At 39.2% G+C, this 18,305-nt stretch overlaps 1 protein-coding gene across 2 annotated transcripts in view; it reads right to left on the minus strand.

Moving 5' to 3' along the window:
• Positions 1–18,305, minus strand: part of LOC122324969 (rho guanine nucleotide exchange factor TIAM2) — a 37,920-nt gene that overhangs the window by 7,082 nt on the left and 12,533 nt on the right. Inside the window, exons 2-15 of one of the 2 annotated variants that reach the window (XM_043219769.1) lie at positions 13,004–13,205; positions 11,729–12,853; positions 10,679–11,114; positions 10,393–10,565; positions 10,078–10,302; positions 9,525–9,710; positions 9,223–9,372; positions 6,835–6,894; positions 5,129–5,299; positions 4,783–4,887; positions 4,501–4,579; positions 4,020–4,109; positions 3,692–3,922; positions 2,612–2,697 (exon numbers count right to left, since the gene is read on the minus strand). In XM_043219769.1, the coding sequence (XP_043075704.1) occupies positions 2,612–2,697; positions 3,692–3,922; positions 4,020–4,109; positions 4,501–4,579; positions 4,783–4,887; positions 5,129–5,299; positions 6,835–6,894; positions 9,223–9,372; positions 9,525–9,710; positions 10,078–10,302; positions 10,393–10,565; positions 10,679–11,114; positions 11,729–12,847 (3,111 nt within the window). In that variant the 5' untranslated portion in view covers positions 12,848–12,853; positions 13,004–13,205. The remainder of the gene's footprint in view (positions 1–2,611; positions 2,698–3,691; positions 3,923–4,019; positions 4,110–4,500; positions 4,580–4,782; positions 4,888–5,128; positions 5,300–6,834; positions 6,895–9,222; positions 9,373–9,524; positions 9,711–10,077; positions 10,303–10,392; positions 10,566–10,678; positions 11,115–11,728; positions 12,854–13,003; positions 13,206–18,305) is intronic. The other variant, XM_043219770.1, reaches the window with a different exon arrangement.

Below are 18,305 nucleotides of genomic sequence, written 5' to 3' on the forward strand. Positions count from 1 at the left end.
CTGCTTCTTAATCAATACAAAACTACCAAACCATTAGATACAGGCTCCGGCGGGGCCCGAGGGCAAGAAATGTTGATTCAAAGCTTGACTCAAAAATGCAAACGCTCTCCTATAGGCTTTATCTCCAGAGCGCATGTGGTGCTCTTTCACCGGGCTGCATAAAAAAAGCAGCATCACCGGTGAAAATTTAAGTCATTTGTCATCGTAATCTGTGCTGTCAGAGGGTAATAAAGTGCTGACAAACTGATAAATCCCTCTGGGCGGCTCTGGAGAGCTGCTCTCAACACATAGAGGATGGAAAAAATACCTACTACACAATCATAGTGTGTACAATCATAATGAAGTTCAACTGAGCGTTTGAAGGTCATAGATAAGTATGCCTTTCTGAACAAAACTCGTATTTTGACACACAATGCACAATCAAGTAGGATCATTTCATTGTCCACAGTAATTATAGACCGCTAGAACACAACAGCATGAGAAAAGCGGGCCAGAGACGCCGCATACATCCAGTAGTTATATAACAATAGAACTAACACTTTATTATAACTTATAATCACTACTTGGCATTCTTGGAGTTCGTTTCAAGAACAATGTTTCAGGGTCCGAAAAAAAATAAATAATGAGATAAGTGGATGTGGGATTACTTTATTTCTTGTTAAAAATATAATTGTTAAGGATGACACTATTGTGTACAAAATATATGTCTTTACTGTTTAATTATTCATACACAAAATGTATTGCACCGCAGATTATACATTATAAAAACATTTACAAAGTTTTAAATATGAAGTTAAATGTTTTTGTTTTGTCAATTTCAATTAACTCTACTTCTGCCAGAAAGTATAAATAATATAAAAAATAGTACATAATTCATAACATAATAATAATATACGATTTTATAAAAATGTATATATTTGTTTTTCTCAATGTACAAACTAAACAAGTTTACAAACTAAAACAGTTTACTAAACAAATAACTACTATAAAACAAGTCTTATATTTACCTTAATATAATGCATACCATTTAAATCATTATGATTATATTTGATGATATTGCTAGTAAAATACAGCTGATGAAATATATTTAAAATACTACATAAATCAAATTTGAACAAGACCTGCACACTGGTCAGTAAAGCGGATAGACCTGTCCAAATGCATTGTTGGCTTACTTATACTGACTCGTGCTTTAGAGTTATTTTACATAATGTATAATATTAATAAAAGCTATAATAACATATATGTATAAAATCTCTATATAACCACAAAACACAAAGCCTGAGAAATGGTGTCAGTACCAGTGAGACGCACACAGAGCTCACGTCATCCAGCAGTCCCACCAACATCTCTTTGAGGCTCTGACGGAGTGAAGAGAGCGGGAAGAGCACACAGAACTCATCTTCATCTTCTCCTGTATTGTGTCCCACCACCCGACACATGACCTCTGACCTCTCCTCTATGCTTGAACTACAGACACCGAAAACACTGAAACACCCTGTCTACTGCTAATCTCTCTCTCTCTCTCTCTCTCTCTCTCTCTCTCTCTCTCTGGTGTCTGTAAACCTGGATTAAGTCTAAATGAACACATGCTGAACTGTTACTAACCTCTCATAAAGCAGCAGCGAAAGCCAATCACACAATCTGTTCACTGAGAAAACCTGAACAAACGGCAAACATCCAAAGAGAAAAACCTCACATTCCATTACCAGAGCTGCGTGATCTATATAAATATCTTGAGACTGAATACGCTTTGTAAGCATTAAAATGTAAAACATTTTCGATACTTAACTAATATACTTGACTTAAATGTATTTGCACCTAAAATTCCCCAGAATGGTGTTTGCTTCAATCGTCAATATCATTTTGACCAAACAACCAAACTAGAAAATACTTAATGCAAGACATGCCTCCATAGTGTTTAAATATCTGTATGCCTCGAAAGAACACTGCACAGTAATATAACAATAGAGCAAAACAAAACAGATAAAAGCTTTTTATGTAATGAATAATGTAACGACCGCTGTAACGAGTTCGAATTTTGGGGATGGGGATGTTCTGTATGTTTCTTTTAAAAAATCTGATTTATTTGATCCAAATTACAGCAATAACTGTCATTTAAAAAAACTATTCAACCACTTAAAATAACTAAATATTATTCTTTTAATATTTTGTGAAATGTAAGTTATTCCTAAAAGAATTTTCAGAATTGTCACATGATCCTTCAGAAATCATTCTAATATGCCGATTTATTGATTATTAAGAAACCTTTAGCCTATTAATTTCAATGATGGAAACATTTGTGGTTTTGAGATATCGTGATTCAGTATTCTTTGATGAATAATGAAGCCTTTTCTGTTATTTTTAATCAAATTTTGTAACCATATGAAAGTTTTACTGTCACTTATGTTAAATGTAATGCACCCTCCCCCAAAAAAAAAAAATTGTGTAAACTTTGCCCTACATGCCAGCCATTTTGCATTTTAAACCTGCCAAAGCAAATCAAGTCAAATATTATTGTTTGCAGCTGCCAAGCGTACAGTAAGACTGGAAGACAGGCGTAATCCTGATCACGCCGGCCATCTCTCACACCTCCTCAATCTCGGCTTACCTTCCCGCCCCGCTCGGCCTTATCGTCCAGCTCCTCCAAAGCAGGCGCCACGGAGACCTCGGGAAATTCCTGCTCCTGAGCCGGAGCTGAGGGAGAGAAAGAGGTGGAACAGATGTTATTGAAAGAGTGGGCTGATTGCCGAAGTGAGACATAGAGAGTGATATAAACGCACTCGAGGCTCATTAGCTCTGGCCGTAGCGTTTGACCTTTATTAACCGCCATTGATCTGATCTCTACTTCAGCAGGCCTCCCGTCTCCGATTCTGCAAAGCTTGGCATTGCGTCAAATGGGAAAGCCTGTACTAGGATTACGGTTTGAAATAATGTTACAAACCCCTCTAGGGGTCCGCAAAGGGCCCTGTGGTATAATAGTTCACGTCTGGGCATTTTGACAGCGTCATGCTGTGAAACAAGCTGTCCGTCGTTTGGTTCTCGTCATAAAACAGCGGGAGTTGTTTCATTGTTTGCAGTATGTCTAAAGAGCCATGGCCCTCCATAACCCTGCAGGCAGTTCCTTCACTGCTGTCCACACATTTTAAATGCTTTTTACTAAATACCATTTTTAATTTTTATGTTTGTTAGTTTTTTGTCATAATAAGAGCATCACATATACCAAGACCACCCTCAAAAAATAGACACATGACGCCTCTGGCAATTGTATGCAGAAATATAAGATCACCAGGAAGAATCAATAACAAAGTTTGTTGCCCTCTGCAGGTCATGTAGGGTTATTGCAGAAAAAGCAGAGCAAATGCAATTTTAAGACAACACACAGGCAAAATATAATTCTGTTCAGAGGTTTGAAATGCTTCCTGAGAACCAAATCAGCTTATTAGAATGATTTCCAAAAGGAATGTGTGAAACTGTGAATGTGTGAAATATGTACATCACTGGTACATATTTCGTGTTAAAATCATCTATTTTGAATTGTAATACTATTTCACAATAATACTGTTTTACAGCAGTTTTTATCCAATTTTTTGCCATTCATCTTCAATTTACAAAAAATTAAATCCTGTTGCTGACCCCAAACTTTTGAATGTTGGTGTTTATAGTTGAGCAGTGCGTTATGTTTTTCTACCTGTGGTCCACTGCTCCGGGTGAATGATGTTGGCCCGAGGAGGTTGGGGTTGATCGGGTTCACTGGGGTCACAGTCTGGCCAGACGGGGCTCAGATCATCTGTACTGTAGTCCTCGCGTCTGAGGACAAGATGGAGTTCATGCTGGCTGAATAAGCTCTGCATGAGGCCCAGGTCTAGAGAGGCCACACTCACGCCATTGAGAGTCAAGATCTCATCACCAGCTTTCAGACCTACAAAAACAACACACATTATATAAATGAATCACAACGCATTCAATCAATCATAACAACATTTCAGATCGAAGCATAAGAAATACTGAAAACGTACCTCGGATAAACGCCAGGCCTTCAGGATTCACCTCGCTCACAAACACATGACTTCTCCTGGCACCATCTACATGACCTGTGACCGCAAAACCTGCAGAAAGCTGTGAGGTCAATCACTGCCGTAATTCAACATTTTGGCAATTTTTAATTTTTTCTGTGGAAGCCAAAAGCAGATATTCAGTGGGATGCCCAAGCTGCACTTTTCTATACAATAAAACTGAATGAGTCATTTTAGCACTTACAACTCAAGTCTTAGTTTTAATTTTTCTTTGCACACAAAAATTATTTTGGTAGCTTTTCGTACACTTGAAGGTCTTTTTTTTATTAGAATTGATAAATATTAAAAAAGTAATTGGAAAGTTTTATATATATATATGTGTGTGTGTGTGTGTGTATATATATATATATATATATATACATTATGACATAGAGCAGCCTAAATATTTTGTTCAAGTGAGGAGAGTGAAGAAATATTGACTTACCAAAATCTACGGTTGTGTCCGGTCGTGACATGTTTATGGTCAACACATTGATAGGCCAAACTTCCAGTTCATCATAGACCTGTTAAACAAGAGCAAGAGCATCATTATTGCTGTATGATAAAGCAAGGTTTTGTGAAATAAGTTTTTTATGACAGAAAAAAACAGCTTAGTGTGTTTTTGACATGCTTAAATTACAATCCAACTAGTTCAAAATGAGCAATGCTAGTAGGTTAACAGAGAACACTAGTTAAGAACAAACAGGTGTTTGTTTCTCCGTCTCACCAGGGTCTTTACAAGGTCTGTGGGCGCTGGAGTGCTTCTCTCCACATCTTGTCCCAGATGTCTCCTCATGTGCAGGCAGTGCAGAGCTGGGTCGAGCTGCTTTATCTACAAAAACAGCGATATCCACTATCACATTCATATGGACATCAATACAGTGTGCAACGAGTTACTGAATAATCTTAAAGCAGATGCATCCGTGCACTCTTTCTGTCGTTTCTTGAGGTTTGAACCAGCCACAAGAGACAACAAACGAAGGAAAATGCAAATGCGTGAACTTTAGTTGTTGACATTTCTGGTTGTTGCCAGTTAAGGTCAGTAGGTCTGTGAGAGGTGACTGTTGAAGTACCTTGCAGGTCAGGGAGAGAACATCAGAAACCAGACAGTCCTGTTTGATTGGCACACTGAGGACCTGAGTGTCTGGCATGAGCACGAACACCCTGCTCTCCAGACTGCAGTCCCACTGGTTTCCTTCGGGTGGCGCTGTTACATGCAATTTGGTGAAGCCGTCCAGCTTCTGCTAACAACACGCAAGAACAGAAACGAAGAAAAGACCAAAAACTGGTTTAGACTTAATTCAAGTTCGGTATCCTACTCGGTATGAAACATCACATTGATCATTTCCTTTATATAACACTGATTGCTTTGTATAACTTAAGCTAAACACTGGTATAAAATGGTATTTCTAAACGCTTATTTTAGCTGCTAGCATAGATATACCAGCAAGTATATGAAATGATGCATTTAAATTTCAGTGTGTTGCAAAAGAATGTTAAAAAAAAAAAAAAAAAAAAAACTGCTGTCAATTTTAATTTTTAACTCTATTCAGTTTCTACATCTACATGCAATGCAATTAAGACACTAACTGTACATACAGTTTTGGGAATGCTAACAATTTGACAGCATCAAAATAGCATTTATCCAATAACAAATATGATTTCACTACGGTATATCTTCTTTTAATGTGCACTATTATGATTTCACCTGTTAAAATAAAGCATGTGCTTAATTGACTTTTTAAAACAGCTATTCCATATGCGTAGTAAGGTTTCATAAAATAAAACGGAACAAATAACGTGTAATGATATTAATAAAAACACTGTTCTTCCACCAAACAACGTAGTTCCTTAGAAACGCTTGTGGTTGCCAAGCAACACACATAAACAAAGGCGTATGTTTGAAGAGTGTTTTACATTGGCTTCGAACATGGCTCATTCAGTCAGAATCGAGGACCAGAACCATGCGTTTTATGAGCGCGTTTTTGAAACTGTACTTGAAAATAATATAATATTCATGAATTAAGTGTACTTAAGAGATTACTTTCACGAGAAACACTTTTAAAATGCGCACTTTGTAATAAAACCGTTTTGTGGTACATTTAAAACGTTCTTTTGTCACATGCAATGATTTTGATGTGTTGACTAACATGCTCTAAAACCAAAAAATTTAAATTCAGCTGCCTTTTTAGCAAACCAAACGTGAGGAGAAAGCCACTCGGTCTTTCCTCTGCTCTTGTTCTGAGCCTGCATGCTGGGTCAAAGCCAGGTGCCAGCAACACCAACGTGGATCTTTAGCGCGCTCCTTGTTCTTTGAGAGGGAGAAGGGGGAGTCACGTCCCTTTTCACTGACTCAACTCACACAGCTGTCACAACAACCTGCTGATCTGTTAACATTATGCAGCGCAAACAGATCAGGGGGTGGAGAAATGGCCAAAATGGGGGAGGCTCTTTCAGTGCAATTCTATTGTCCTTCAGCTGCATCCTCAATATGGGGACTTAAACAATACAAGATGCCTTAACAGACTTTAGGAAGCTATTTTTAAAACGGTAGCTAGCTATGGACAATCTACTGATAAATTATGATGGTCAAGCTATTCTTTTAAAGAGCAGTTATTTAAAAAGCAGCTAATTTAAGAAGTATGCAATCATGCAATTAATTACTGCCATTTGTTTCTGATTAAATACATTTTAAGAACGGAAAAAAAGAGATTATTCGCAACTAATCATTTTGAAAGCATTACTTGATATGTCACCACCTGATGATATGTGTAATTACCTCTGAGCTGTTCTGCGTGGATGAATGACCAAATGATCCAGAGGAGTATCCTTCAAATATCTGCATCACAAACACACACACAACATTAAACGCACATCCTAAAAAATGCAGAGCAGCATCCAGGCTCAAAAAAGCAACATGTTTCTATCTATGCGCTTTAATTAGAAACTATCGCTCTGAGGCGCCAGCTTTGATACTATTCTGATTGTAGATCACAGCAGAAATAGCCCCGAGGTTTGCTGGGAAATAATGAGAGGTCTGGAAGATGCTAAAATTATAGGTCTATAAAAGCAGACAGATGTATCAACCCTAATCAGACCCGGCCTCCCCTCACACAAGACACCCGTGCGCTCAACGTCCTCCTGCTAACACATGAACACATATTTATATGGATGTAGTCTGTACAAACAGACAAGGGTATGGCGTGTCCTCTACAATTAACCGAAAAGGCAAAACCCAAAATAGCTGACATAAACACTCTACTGTAGACAGGCAGCTAGTTAAAGCAGCATCCTATCTTACAATAAATTAAACCTCACAACTAACGGATCTGAAACAATATTTATGAGCAATAATGCAGTTACAATAGAATATGATGCTATCATGTTGCTAAGCTAACAACACAACAAATCCTGTTGAAAGAAAAGTAGCTAGTTTTTGGCTGGTTTCAATTAAAGCAATCTAACTGATTACATTTAATCACTTTTTTTCATTTCTGATAATCATTTTCAAAAAATATACTCAACGCTGATTACCGTCAGACTTTTAGAATCCTTCGTCATTTGAATTTAAATTATAATAATAATTTTTAAAGCCCGGCCTCCACAAAACCGAACACTTTTTTACCTCGAGAAGGTTATGTACAGATTTAACACCATAACACAAAATAGTTTAATAGCTAAGATATTGTTTTTGAAATTAAATTTTTGCATCGCTATGACAGAAAATACAGGCATCTAACAGTTCATCTTAAAATATACATAATTAGGAAATTAAACAGTTATTATATAAATGTGCCATACTCTGTTCCTTAAACTCCTGAAACATTGCTGTCTCGTATTTTAGAGCAGCCATTGAAATTTGTATGTCAAAATATAGATGTAACACATTTTGTAATCATTAAAATTGTCCTAAGTAACTCTAAATTGATTACACATTGATAAAATCCCATTTATTTAGTAATTAAATTACACCATTTCGTTACATGTAACTAATTTCTCCCCAACACTGACTACTATTTAGGAAAAGAGCTGAGGTTTTAAAGAAGTACAGGAGTAGACATCAACAGAACAGTAGCAACACCAAAACTGTGATGGCAACTCCGACTTGACTCTGACTAAGGTATCTAAGCTCTCTGGAAACAATCACACTGCCCCCGTAGGCCTACTGAATCACACAGCATCAGACTTTACATCTGTGCAGTAGAAGCTGTCGCTCCTCTGAGACTGCTTCCAGCTTGCAGCAATTAACCGCATGCAGCTCGTGGTAATTCCCGTCTTTGGAATCATGCACTATTAGGGGCTGTTGTGACCAGATTTGGTCCATTTAAGGACGGATGATTATGAGGCTGGAACCGCTGAGCGATTGGCTCCAAACTCACGTGAGGTCGTCTACATAATCATACATGTGGATTTAGAGCTCAAGCTCTTGTGTTAACACAAAAGCCCCTCAGAGAAGGAATGCTGATCTGAGCTTAATTACGAGAACTGATCCAGAAACAGTATTCCAAAAACAGCCCCTGAACGCTTTGACGAGAGAAAGGAACAGGACTGCTGTGTGTTTTCCTGCCATTTGACCTCCAGAGAAAGCTTTGATGAGTGAGTCAGTGGTTGTTTGTTTTATCCGGTGAGTGTGATGGTGTTTCCCACCCTGACACCTGTGGACAGCATTAACACACTACCGTGAGACTAAATGAGTAAAACAGGCCTGTGTCTTAAATGACTATTCAGTCAGTGACTGCAGTCATAAACACTGGCCAGTGAACCTCGGAATAAGACTCTTAATCCACAAACACAGATTTTAGCATGTACAAACTGCTCCTTTTATTTTATTTTTATTTTAAAGTTTATATTGTCAATGAATATATAACTATCTAGCCAAAGAATTGTCAAATGTTACTGATTAATGGATAAATAAATAATAATTAATTTAGAATTTTATTTAAGTTGCTCTGGCAGAGATTTATATTGGACATAGAAATTTCCATGATTTTCCATAACATTTTAAGATTCTGTAATATATAAGTTATATATATATAAGTATATATATAAGGAATCACATTACAGCACTTGTGATACTGCCTTTTAGATTAGATCTTTACAGTTTACAAAGTAGTTTATGTCTTTGTAGTTGAGGCATAAGAGCACATCACATCAGTCTAACTCTTACCTGGGACAGGGACTGTCTCTTCTCCCGGTTGCGTTTGGTCAGACTGTCTAATCCTTTCTGTGAAGAAAAGAGTAGTCCTCGTTTGTTCCGCATACCTCGAGGATGAGAGCGAGATCGTCTCTTCAGGGTAGCTTCATCGCGAGTGCATATCTGCACAAACACAAGCTCATTTCAATTATTTTTCATCTTAATGCTGCATCATCTTAATTGAATTTTTGCTGCGTCTAAAAGGCAGATTGTTTTAATGAGGTCCTTTTGTTGTATCTTACAAAATTCCCTCAAAGCATGTGACAGATTCTCACCAGTGCATGAAAGGATGAGACAGAAAAAATTCCCAGACGACCTAGCGCCATTTTAGATGGGCGTCCAGCAGTGGCCAGCAGGCTTTTTGGATTGGGCAGCTCTGTGCCCTGCAGGCTAGCCAGGTAACAGCGCATGCGGAACAGCTCTAGGTTAAACTTCTCCAGGTTCTGTTCCCATTGCAGGATCTGTAGGTTAGAGTTGAAGAAAAGCTAAAAATACATTATTAGAAATAGATAATATAGTTACAACAACCCAAAACATTGGCAGTGACACTGGCACGAGGAAGCACCCACATTCATTGAATTTTCTTTAAAAAAACTAAAAATGTTGATAAATGTAGATAAGGTGAATCTGAAGGATATGGGGGGTCATGTCTGTACTATATAATTGGATGCTCTGAATGTGGTGTGGTTTCTGTTCAAACACCAACATAAATAGTATAATTGCCCAATTTAGCAAACCACTCATCTGAACTACCTGGCCTTTAATCTTTCAAAACAAACCGCACACATATGCATAAACATACACACACACATCCGTTTTGTTCCTCACCTGGCTCTCAATAGCCTTCCTGTTCTTCTGGTCGCTGATGACGGACAGCTGCAACTCTGCCATCTTCTTCATTTTGCCATCCATGTCGATCTTTTGCAGGAGAGCTCTGCTTTGGCTCTTAAGCAAACGCAGAGTGTCCTCCTTCCCCTGACGCTTAGCTAAATGGGAAGCGCTGGCAGAATGGATGGCCGTCACCCAGTTCTCAAGGTCTGTTTGGTTTGCAGCCTGCAAGTTAGGTTAGAAAAAGAGACAACTTGTACTAAGAGTGCTGAAATAATGTATTGCATATTATATATTATGATAAAGGCCACATGCCTGAAAGAGATAGACATCTCCATAGGCATTGCTGAGGCAGAAGACGTGCTCTTTCTTGGGATGCTCAGGAACTGCCTGAACAATACTGTCTTCAGCAAGCAATGCGTAACGAGGTGTGCATTCTTGCTCAGCTGAGGTCTTTCCATTTGATTCACTCAACAAAAGTGTACAGCCTACAGGAGACAGGAATAACAGAGGCAGGTATTCTAGTAATGAAGGAGAAACATTACCTATTACAGCTAAATTTTGAAAATTGGATTTGGGGGTGGATGTTTTATCAACTTACCTTTGAGCGTGACCCAATACTGCCTCCATTTGCGTCTTGCTACCAGTTCCAGTTTGCGGTCTTTGTGGAGGGTAATGAGGGGCTTAAAAGCCAACCAACCAGCCCTCCGCACAACACCTTGATCCTTCTCAAACAGGAAATCCATTTGCTCCAAGGAGCCCATTGAGCCACTGCTGCTTTCTCCTTCACATTCCCAGACCTGGAGTCCTTCAGCAGTTCCACTGCTGCTTCCAGTCTCTAGGCCCTGCATAAAGTTCTCATAGATGTTCTGCCTCAAAGCCGCACTCGGGTTTTGCTGCCTAAATGGGCCTGTTGAGGAACTAGAGCAGTCTAACAGTGTCTGGGAGGACACTGGATTCCAAAACGGTCTGGATTCCTCTAGTGTGACCCCAGCTCCACAGCTGACAACCTCTGTAAAGTCCAGAGTACTAGGTTCCTGGGGTTAGGTGGACATGAAGTGAGAGGTATATGGCAAATGTTAGCATGCATGTGTTTTACAAGGTTGGCACAATGTTGTGAAGCTTTTCACACGCTTTGATCGGTCTTTACTCCTTCTAACAACTCTGCAAATTATGGTAAAGCCAACAAGTATAAAACATCTGTAATCTGTTTTAGAAAAGAATATAATTTAAGAATTCTTATCCCTGTAGAACCCTGTAGAAAAAAATAACATATGCTGGTTGGGTATGTTACAAGCATGACAGCTGGTTTAAGCTTGTTTAAACTGGTTAAAAGCTGGTTATGAGTTGGTTTAAGATGGTCATGTGCTGGTCCTGAGCAGCTACCTCCTACTCAGGGTGAGCTTATAACCATGTTTATAACATGCTTCGAAACATACTTAAGCAGCATATGCTGTTTATTTTTTTTCTACACGGAAAAATGTAAAATTCAACTAAAATTCTAGGTTTAACACCCAGAACACTGAACAGGAAATGGAATTTTAATACTGATAGCACCTGCATGATAATTTTGGAGTCAAACAGGAAGGCCTGCTATACTGACAGATTCACATCAATGCCCAATACACCAAAAAAAAAATAAAGATTTCACCTGCAGCCTACGCTTTTTCCTGCTCAGACTTCCCGTCCAATCGCTGAGGCGGCGGATGCGACTCTTAAGCGAGTCCTTCCTTGTATTCCCATCAGGAACTGCTTTTCTGCATGGCAGGGTTTGTGAGATGTAATTCTGGGTTTTCTGACTCTCATTCTGGGAGTTCACATCCAGGGAAGAGGTCATTGAGGCTTGAAGGTGAGGAGCATCCTCGAGTTGATCCGCTGCAAGGATGCCCACGGTAGGGAATGGCACAGTCATGTTGGGGTTTGTGTAAAGGTCAGATAGTCCATTATGTTCTAAATGAATTAGCACAGAGTCTCCAATGCCACTGTCCTCCTCAGAGCGGTTAGCACTGTACCCATTACTATTGCAATCATTGGTTACATACTGACTGCAGTGAACTGTGGGTTGGCAGGTCAGGTTACCCATACGGTTCTCTGATTGCTCTGTATTGTAACCATTAAAACATCCAAAGTCCACAGTACGTGTAGATGAGAGTGTGGTATATCCACTACTGTTATCCGAAGGTTGGCCGGTGGTGAAGACGTTATCACACAGATCTTCTGTCCCATTCCCCCATGGTGAGTCATACCATGAACCCTCAGAGCTAAGAGAGCTCCCATTACTGGCCCTTTGGATAGCATCAACAGGTCCACTGAGACAGCTGCCCAGTGACAGCTCAACATCCGGCTCCCTCCGTGCATTGGTAAACTCAACCCTCAGACTTCCATCCTCGCGAAAAAGAACTTTGGGACTGCTCTTATTATCTTTAAGTTCAGAACCGGTGCTCCTCACTGGGGCCTGGAGGCCTCCGGTCTGTTGTCTGTAGCCTACAAAGAATCCATTTCCCTGGAATAAAATGTTGTCATAGTCTCTGTGGCTCTCTGAATGTACTTTGTCACTGGATTCCCCCTTAATGCAGTCATAATGGCGGGAAATGTAAGGTTGGCTGTTCTTGTGTGGTGAAAAACCATTTTTGGCCTTGTATCCAGAGGTGCTCTGGGAGCTCCTCCACCAAGAGTGTGGAGAGAGTGCCTCATCTTTAGAAGTGTGCAGCTTTAGGGAGCTAGACTTTCCCTTACCAGGGATGATGTACTGACTATCTGTATTTCCCATTCTGATCTGTGAGGAAAATATGAACAACAAGGTCAATCCATGCATCTATGTAGATATCCATCTAACTTTCTATCCATCCATTCAACTATCCACTTAACCACTCATCTATGCGTCTACACACATTTTAGTATTACATAGTAATAGAGTGTATTTTACCTGTTATTAAGCCAGTTGTAAGAGCACAAAAATATATTCCTTCATATTTCGCATTCCTTCACAATGATCATCCTCTTTTTCCAACGTTGTCTACGGTTCTGTCTGCTCCTGCCTGGTGCAGCATCTGACTCTTACTGAGATCCTCCTCCCTTCACTGTCTCGCTACCACAGCTGTTCCTCTCTCTCTCTCTCCATCGCTCATCTGTGGAGAAACACAGGAAGGGAGGGGCATGTGTCAGTAACACACAGTCGGTTCTTGTGTGTGCAGTCTGCAGTGGGAAGCCCCACTCCAACCCCCAACCCCAAATCTAAACAGACCTCACGCTTCTGTCCTGCTGCCACATTCCATGACGTAGCGCTGCAAGCTCTTACAAGGACAGGCTTCATGCAACCTCACTGTTTATTTTCAGGCTAGGAAATTCCTCACAATTTTCTTTATTTTTTGTCTGAACCATAATGGTTAAGTAACTTAATCTCTCCAAGCAAAGTGTTTGGACGATACACAAAATTGTCTGAATATGTCTGGGGTAGCATTGTTTTGTCTTAAAGCCAGAAGAGGATTAGGAAAAGATCTATAATGAGAATTTTATTAGCAGTGGGATGACATGCTCCTGGCTGCTTGGGAATTCTCATATCCTGTGAATTTTACTGAGATTTAGGGGTGAGAAGGGACTTTGGGGTTCAGAGGTAGAATAATCATCCTGCCAGAGCAGCTCAAGAGAATATGGATAAGCGGGGGTTGGGGGAGGGCTAAAAACACACCACCCTAACCATGACCTCTAACCCTGGAGTGAGCAGTGAATGCCGCCAACACCATCTTCTTTCACACGGCCAAGCTTCAATGAAGGATGGCGGATGGCTGCTTCATTATGAAAAGTACCAGCAGGCGGTGTGATGCTATGCTTCCAACACTGCGGCTTTGTAAGAGACGGAACACAGGAGCAGCCAATGAGCTTTGTCGGTTCCAGACGGCGGGCCGTAGAGGGTTGAACCAGGGCATTGTGGGATGTGTGTCCTGTCCCATTCAGAAAAGATGATCTGAATTGGCAGTCGCTCACATTGTGAGCTTCTTTGTGTGTCTCACTGGCCATCTGCTGCCCCAAGGAGTGAGATCAGTCACCCTCGACCCGCGCAATTCACTCATCCCAAAAGAAGCACAAGTCTGTGCAGTGCCAAACTTTTCTAGAATTCAATAGTCTGAGCCAAGATCTGCGGTGTGATAAGTCAAAGGCACTTGTTGAAGGATGCATGTGTGTGTTTTGTTATGTATAGGTATTTTCCATCTGCTCTTGACACTGAGCTTCACAGACCTTTCAGGAACCTAAATTGTGGCATATGTGTACCATTAATTCAGAATATTTTCCACCAGTCATGTAGGCTGCTTTTTGATTATTGTAAGAAAGTATTCTACAGACATTAAGGCCTTGTCCACATTAATATGTTTTTGTTTGAAAATGCATCATTACATATTATTTGGCCTTACATTAAAATGAATCATTTGGTACAATGCACTTATTGTGTACATGTTTTTACATTGTACACATATATTTTTTAAATACCTGTATCTAATTACATCTGTAATTACATTTTTAATGATACTCTTGACCCATCCACCCTTAAACCTACTCATACCACTAAACCTGACCCTATCTTTATCTGTATCCCACCTTAGTAGCAGAAAAGTGTTTTGCAGTACAATATGACCACAATAAGTACATTGTGCTTATTTCTTGTCAAAAACAAAACTTTATAAAAACTCTCTCCAAAGTGGATAACATTTTAAAGTGCCATTTCCGTATTGTAGTGTGGATGGTGAAAAGAGAGTCATTTGAAAGCGTTTGACACAATGTAATTTTTGTGCAATTTTTGAACTGCAAAGATGACAGAAAAAAAAATGACAGCAGTTGTGTTTTAGATCCAACATATAATCGCAAGTCAAAGAATATTATAGACACAAGGTGGGGTCTTTGACTTTGGCAGCAAACCCCTAGAATTTTACACAGGCAAGTTCCATTCACATTTAATTTAGAAACTATAAAAGTAGAGTTACCAGTTAAAGCAGGACAGTTTTATTGATTTATTGTTTTCAGTTTAAAGGCTACCAGGTGCACATTCTCATAAGCGTACTTTAACAGCCTAAGACACACAGTGAATGCAGTCTTGCTGCTCCAAACCAATGAGAGATCATAGTTGATATAACTGCAGCCTGATAAAAAAACACGTGCACATTTACAAACACATTACTCCCAGCAAACAGTGATTATGTCTTCATGGCTCGAAGAATGAGGGCATTATAAAAGTATGTATTTTTATAAAGAACAACTCGAGCGGTTTTGGGAGGGGTGGTTTTGGGTGGTGGAGGCAGCTGGCCGCCTGGAAGACCATCATGACTGGGCCTCTTGTTTGACCCAGCATGCCATAACTACCAGCACACCACGTTTAAGACAAACTACCACACCAAAGACAACACACAGCACACAGGAGACGGGAGAGAGAGAAACCATTGTTGGTTTCAGGTGTTAGGGTGCGATTGCTTGATAAAAGTAATAGGTTGGATCAAAGTAACAGACAGGAAGTGTGGCATTGCTCCTGTACACATAGAACACACACGCACATAGACCCACACACATTTTCTTTGCTTCAAAGATAATTTCTCTGAAACATAGGGGTATTTTACAGCTCATAGCAGGGTGAAAAACTGTGCTTTTGTACTCAATGTGCAATTGTAATGTACTTAAAAGTATACAGGGTTACCCTTAAATTTAAGATGTCACAATGTTACAGTGTACCAAAGTAATATTATAGCAATATGTAGTATTATACTGACTGTATATTACTTGCATGCAATTATGCATAATTCCTTAATATTATATTGTCTTAAAAAGACACCTTAAAATAAAATTTTACCATATATAGCCATGCAGATAAATAGTATAATGGCACGTTTAGAGAGTATAGAAACTGCAAGTATATCTTTGCCAGCACATCCAGCAGTACACTATGAATTATGCAGTTATATGTAAAGTTGTACTTCTCTACAATCTCTTCAAGACAAATCATGTCACTCAGCGGCCTCTCGGGTGCATCCAAGTGCAGCTTCTATATCTTTGTATTGGTAAACATCAAATTCTCTCAAACTGTTCACTAAGCTTACGATTCAGTTTCATATTTAAAAATCACTAATGAAATCTGACAACAACTGTGCAATCATTTTTGTTTCTTTCATTTTTAGACTTCTTGTGATTGAACTGCCATTTTAAGCGTTGCATTTTTCCCCATTCAAAACTATTGAGTGACACATCTTGAGTATTCTATAGACTTTGACTTAAATGACCAAAAACGTACTCTTAAGTTCAACTAATTTCATTTAAACGTAAACTATAATACATTTTCATTTAAATGTAAATAACATCCATTTAAGTGTCCAAAAACATTGGATTCACTTATATATTATTATTTATTTCTGTAAAAAGTACTCTTCTTAAAAAGTATGCAAAAGCTTTTTCACAGGGGAAATCATAGCATAATACAACACTAGGCAACAGAGGAAATAGCTCTTCCATTTGCTTTGGCTGCTGTTACGTCAATAACTTCAACAATAACTGACAAAGAGATGTGATGGGCCAAGGTCTGTGTGTTATCAGACGTAGCGATTACCCAAAACAGCACCACCATCAATAATAACTGAATATACTGTAACTGCATCAAACTACTGCCAATTTCCAGTAAACTGTTTTTGTTGGCGCTCGACAGCAGCCCAGTCAAAAGTAATTTGTAAGAATACTGCGCAAAAAGTGAAGATGACAGTTTCCGTGAGAGATTTTGCTGATGTCAGGCTAGTTAAGAATTTGTTTAGCTTTGAAGTTAAAGGTTCACTAAGTAACTCGAATGTTAAGGCAACAATATGTGAACGGCGCATGGCCATGCCTCCTTTACATTTATCGGTGGTTGCTAATGTCAAAGAGCCATGCAATTTGAGGTACTTTTCAAGTCTGTAGCTATGAGTTTAATACTTATAATTAGGCTTTTTGAAAGCTAGCGCTTAGCAAATATAGCAAATTATTTCTACTTAAATGTTTAAGTGGACATATCAAAGCACTCATTGCACCAAAATCCTTTTGTTCACGTCGCAGCCCTGAACTGTTAGCGCTACTTTCTATCGCTAGTCGCTGCAGATGGTATTAGCGATAGGGACTTTCTAATTCTAGAAATCATGCGATTCTCATAAGTGCGAGAGTGTCATTGCTATTTTTGTTCTTATTTCCTGAAAGATAAAGGAAGAGACTGTTTGAAAGAATAAAAAGTTATTCCTGTCAACTTCAGCATATCTAACAGAGTAGGACTAAAAGTCACGCAATTTCTTTAAACGATTCATTATTTTAAAAAACGCATATACATGTGAAACGATGGAAATGAAAGAAAAAAAAGCAATATATGCTAGAAGGAGTGTTGCATGCCTTTTCCTGACAGGAAAGCAGATGTGTGCGTCACAATCCATAGAGGAAGGAAAGCACTGCAGGCGACTCTGAGAGAGTTCACAGGAAAACCATGCCAAAAGGGTAGATATGGGTAGGGGACCGCGTCTGTGTGCGCTGGGCTATTTCTCATGGGAAAATGCAGGGATTCTTGGATAAGACAAGTCTGGAGGGAGCAGCACTAGGACACAGGAAGCCAGGCTCGACCTGTTTCCTCCCACTTCCTGAGACAGAGACTCTTATAGCCTGCCTGTAGCAGAAAGGCAGAGCTCTGTATTAAGTATGCACTGGGAAGGGTGTGTTCTTCCAGCTGCTTCCGCAGTTCTTCTGCTTCTTAAAGGAATAAAAATGAAACCCAAAAATGAAAATTACCCCATATTTTAATCACTCCGAAGCCATTTTAGGTATATATGACTTTCTTCTTTCAGACGAGCACAGAGTTTTTTTAAACTTTATCCTGGCTCTTCCAAGCTTGGTAATGCTGGTGGATAGCGGACATTATTTTAAAGCTCCAAAAATCTGATATATTCGCAAGTACTGCGACGTAAAACTAACTTTTACGCCTTCGTGGGGTTATTACATGTCCTCTGATACTTAAAAGTATCTATAAAAATATATTAGCTTTGAATGTATTTTAAAATAATAAATGTGCTTTAGTATGCTAGTCAACAAACAATTAGCGTACTTTAAAGCTTGACAAAGATTAGTAAAACACGACACCTAAAGTACTACAGTTTCTTATGAATATACTTTTATGACTAAGTTACAATCCACGAGCACATTCATTTCAGTTACAAGCACTTCTTCTCTGACTTCCCACCACACAG

Source organism: Puntigrus tetrazona, chromosome 20, assembly GCF_018831695.1.
Source record: "Puntigrus tetrazona isolate hp1 chromosome 20, ASM1883169v1, whole genome shotgun sequence".
Taxonomy (NCBI): domain Eukaryota; kingdom Metazoa; phylum Chordata; class Actinopteri; order Cypriniformes; family Cyprinidae; genus Puntigrus; species Puntigrus tetrazona.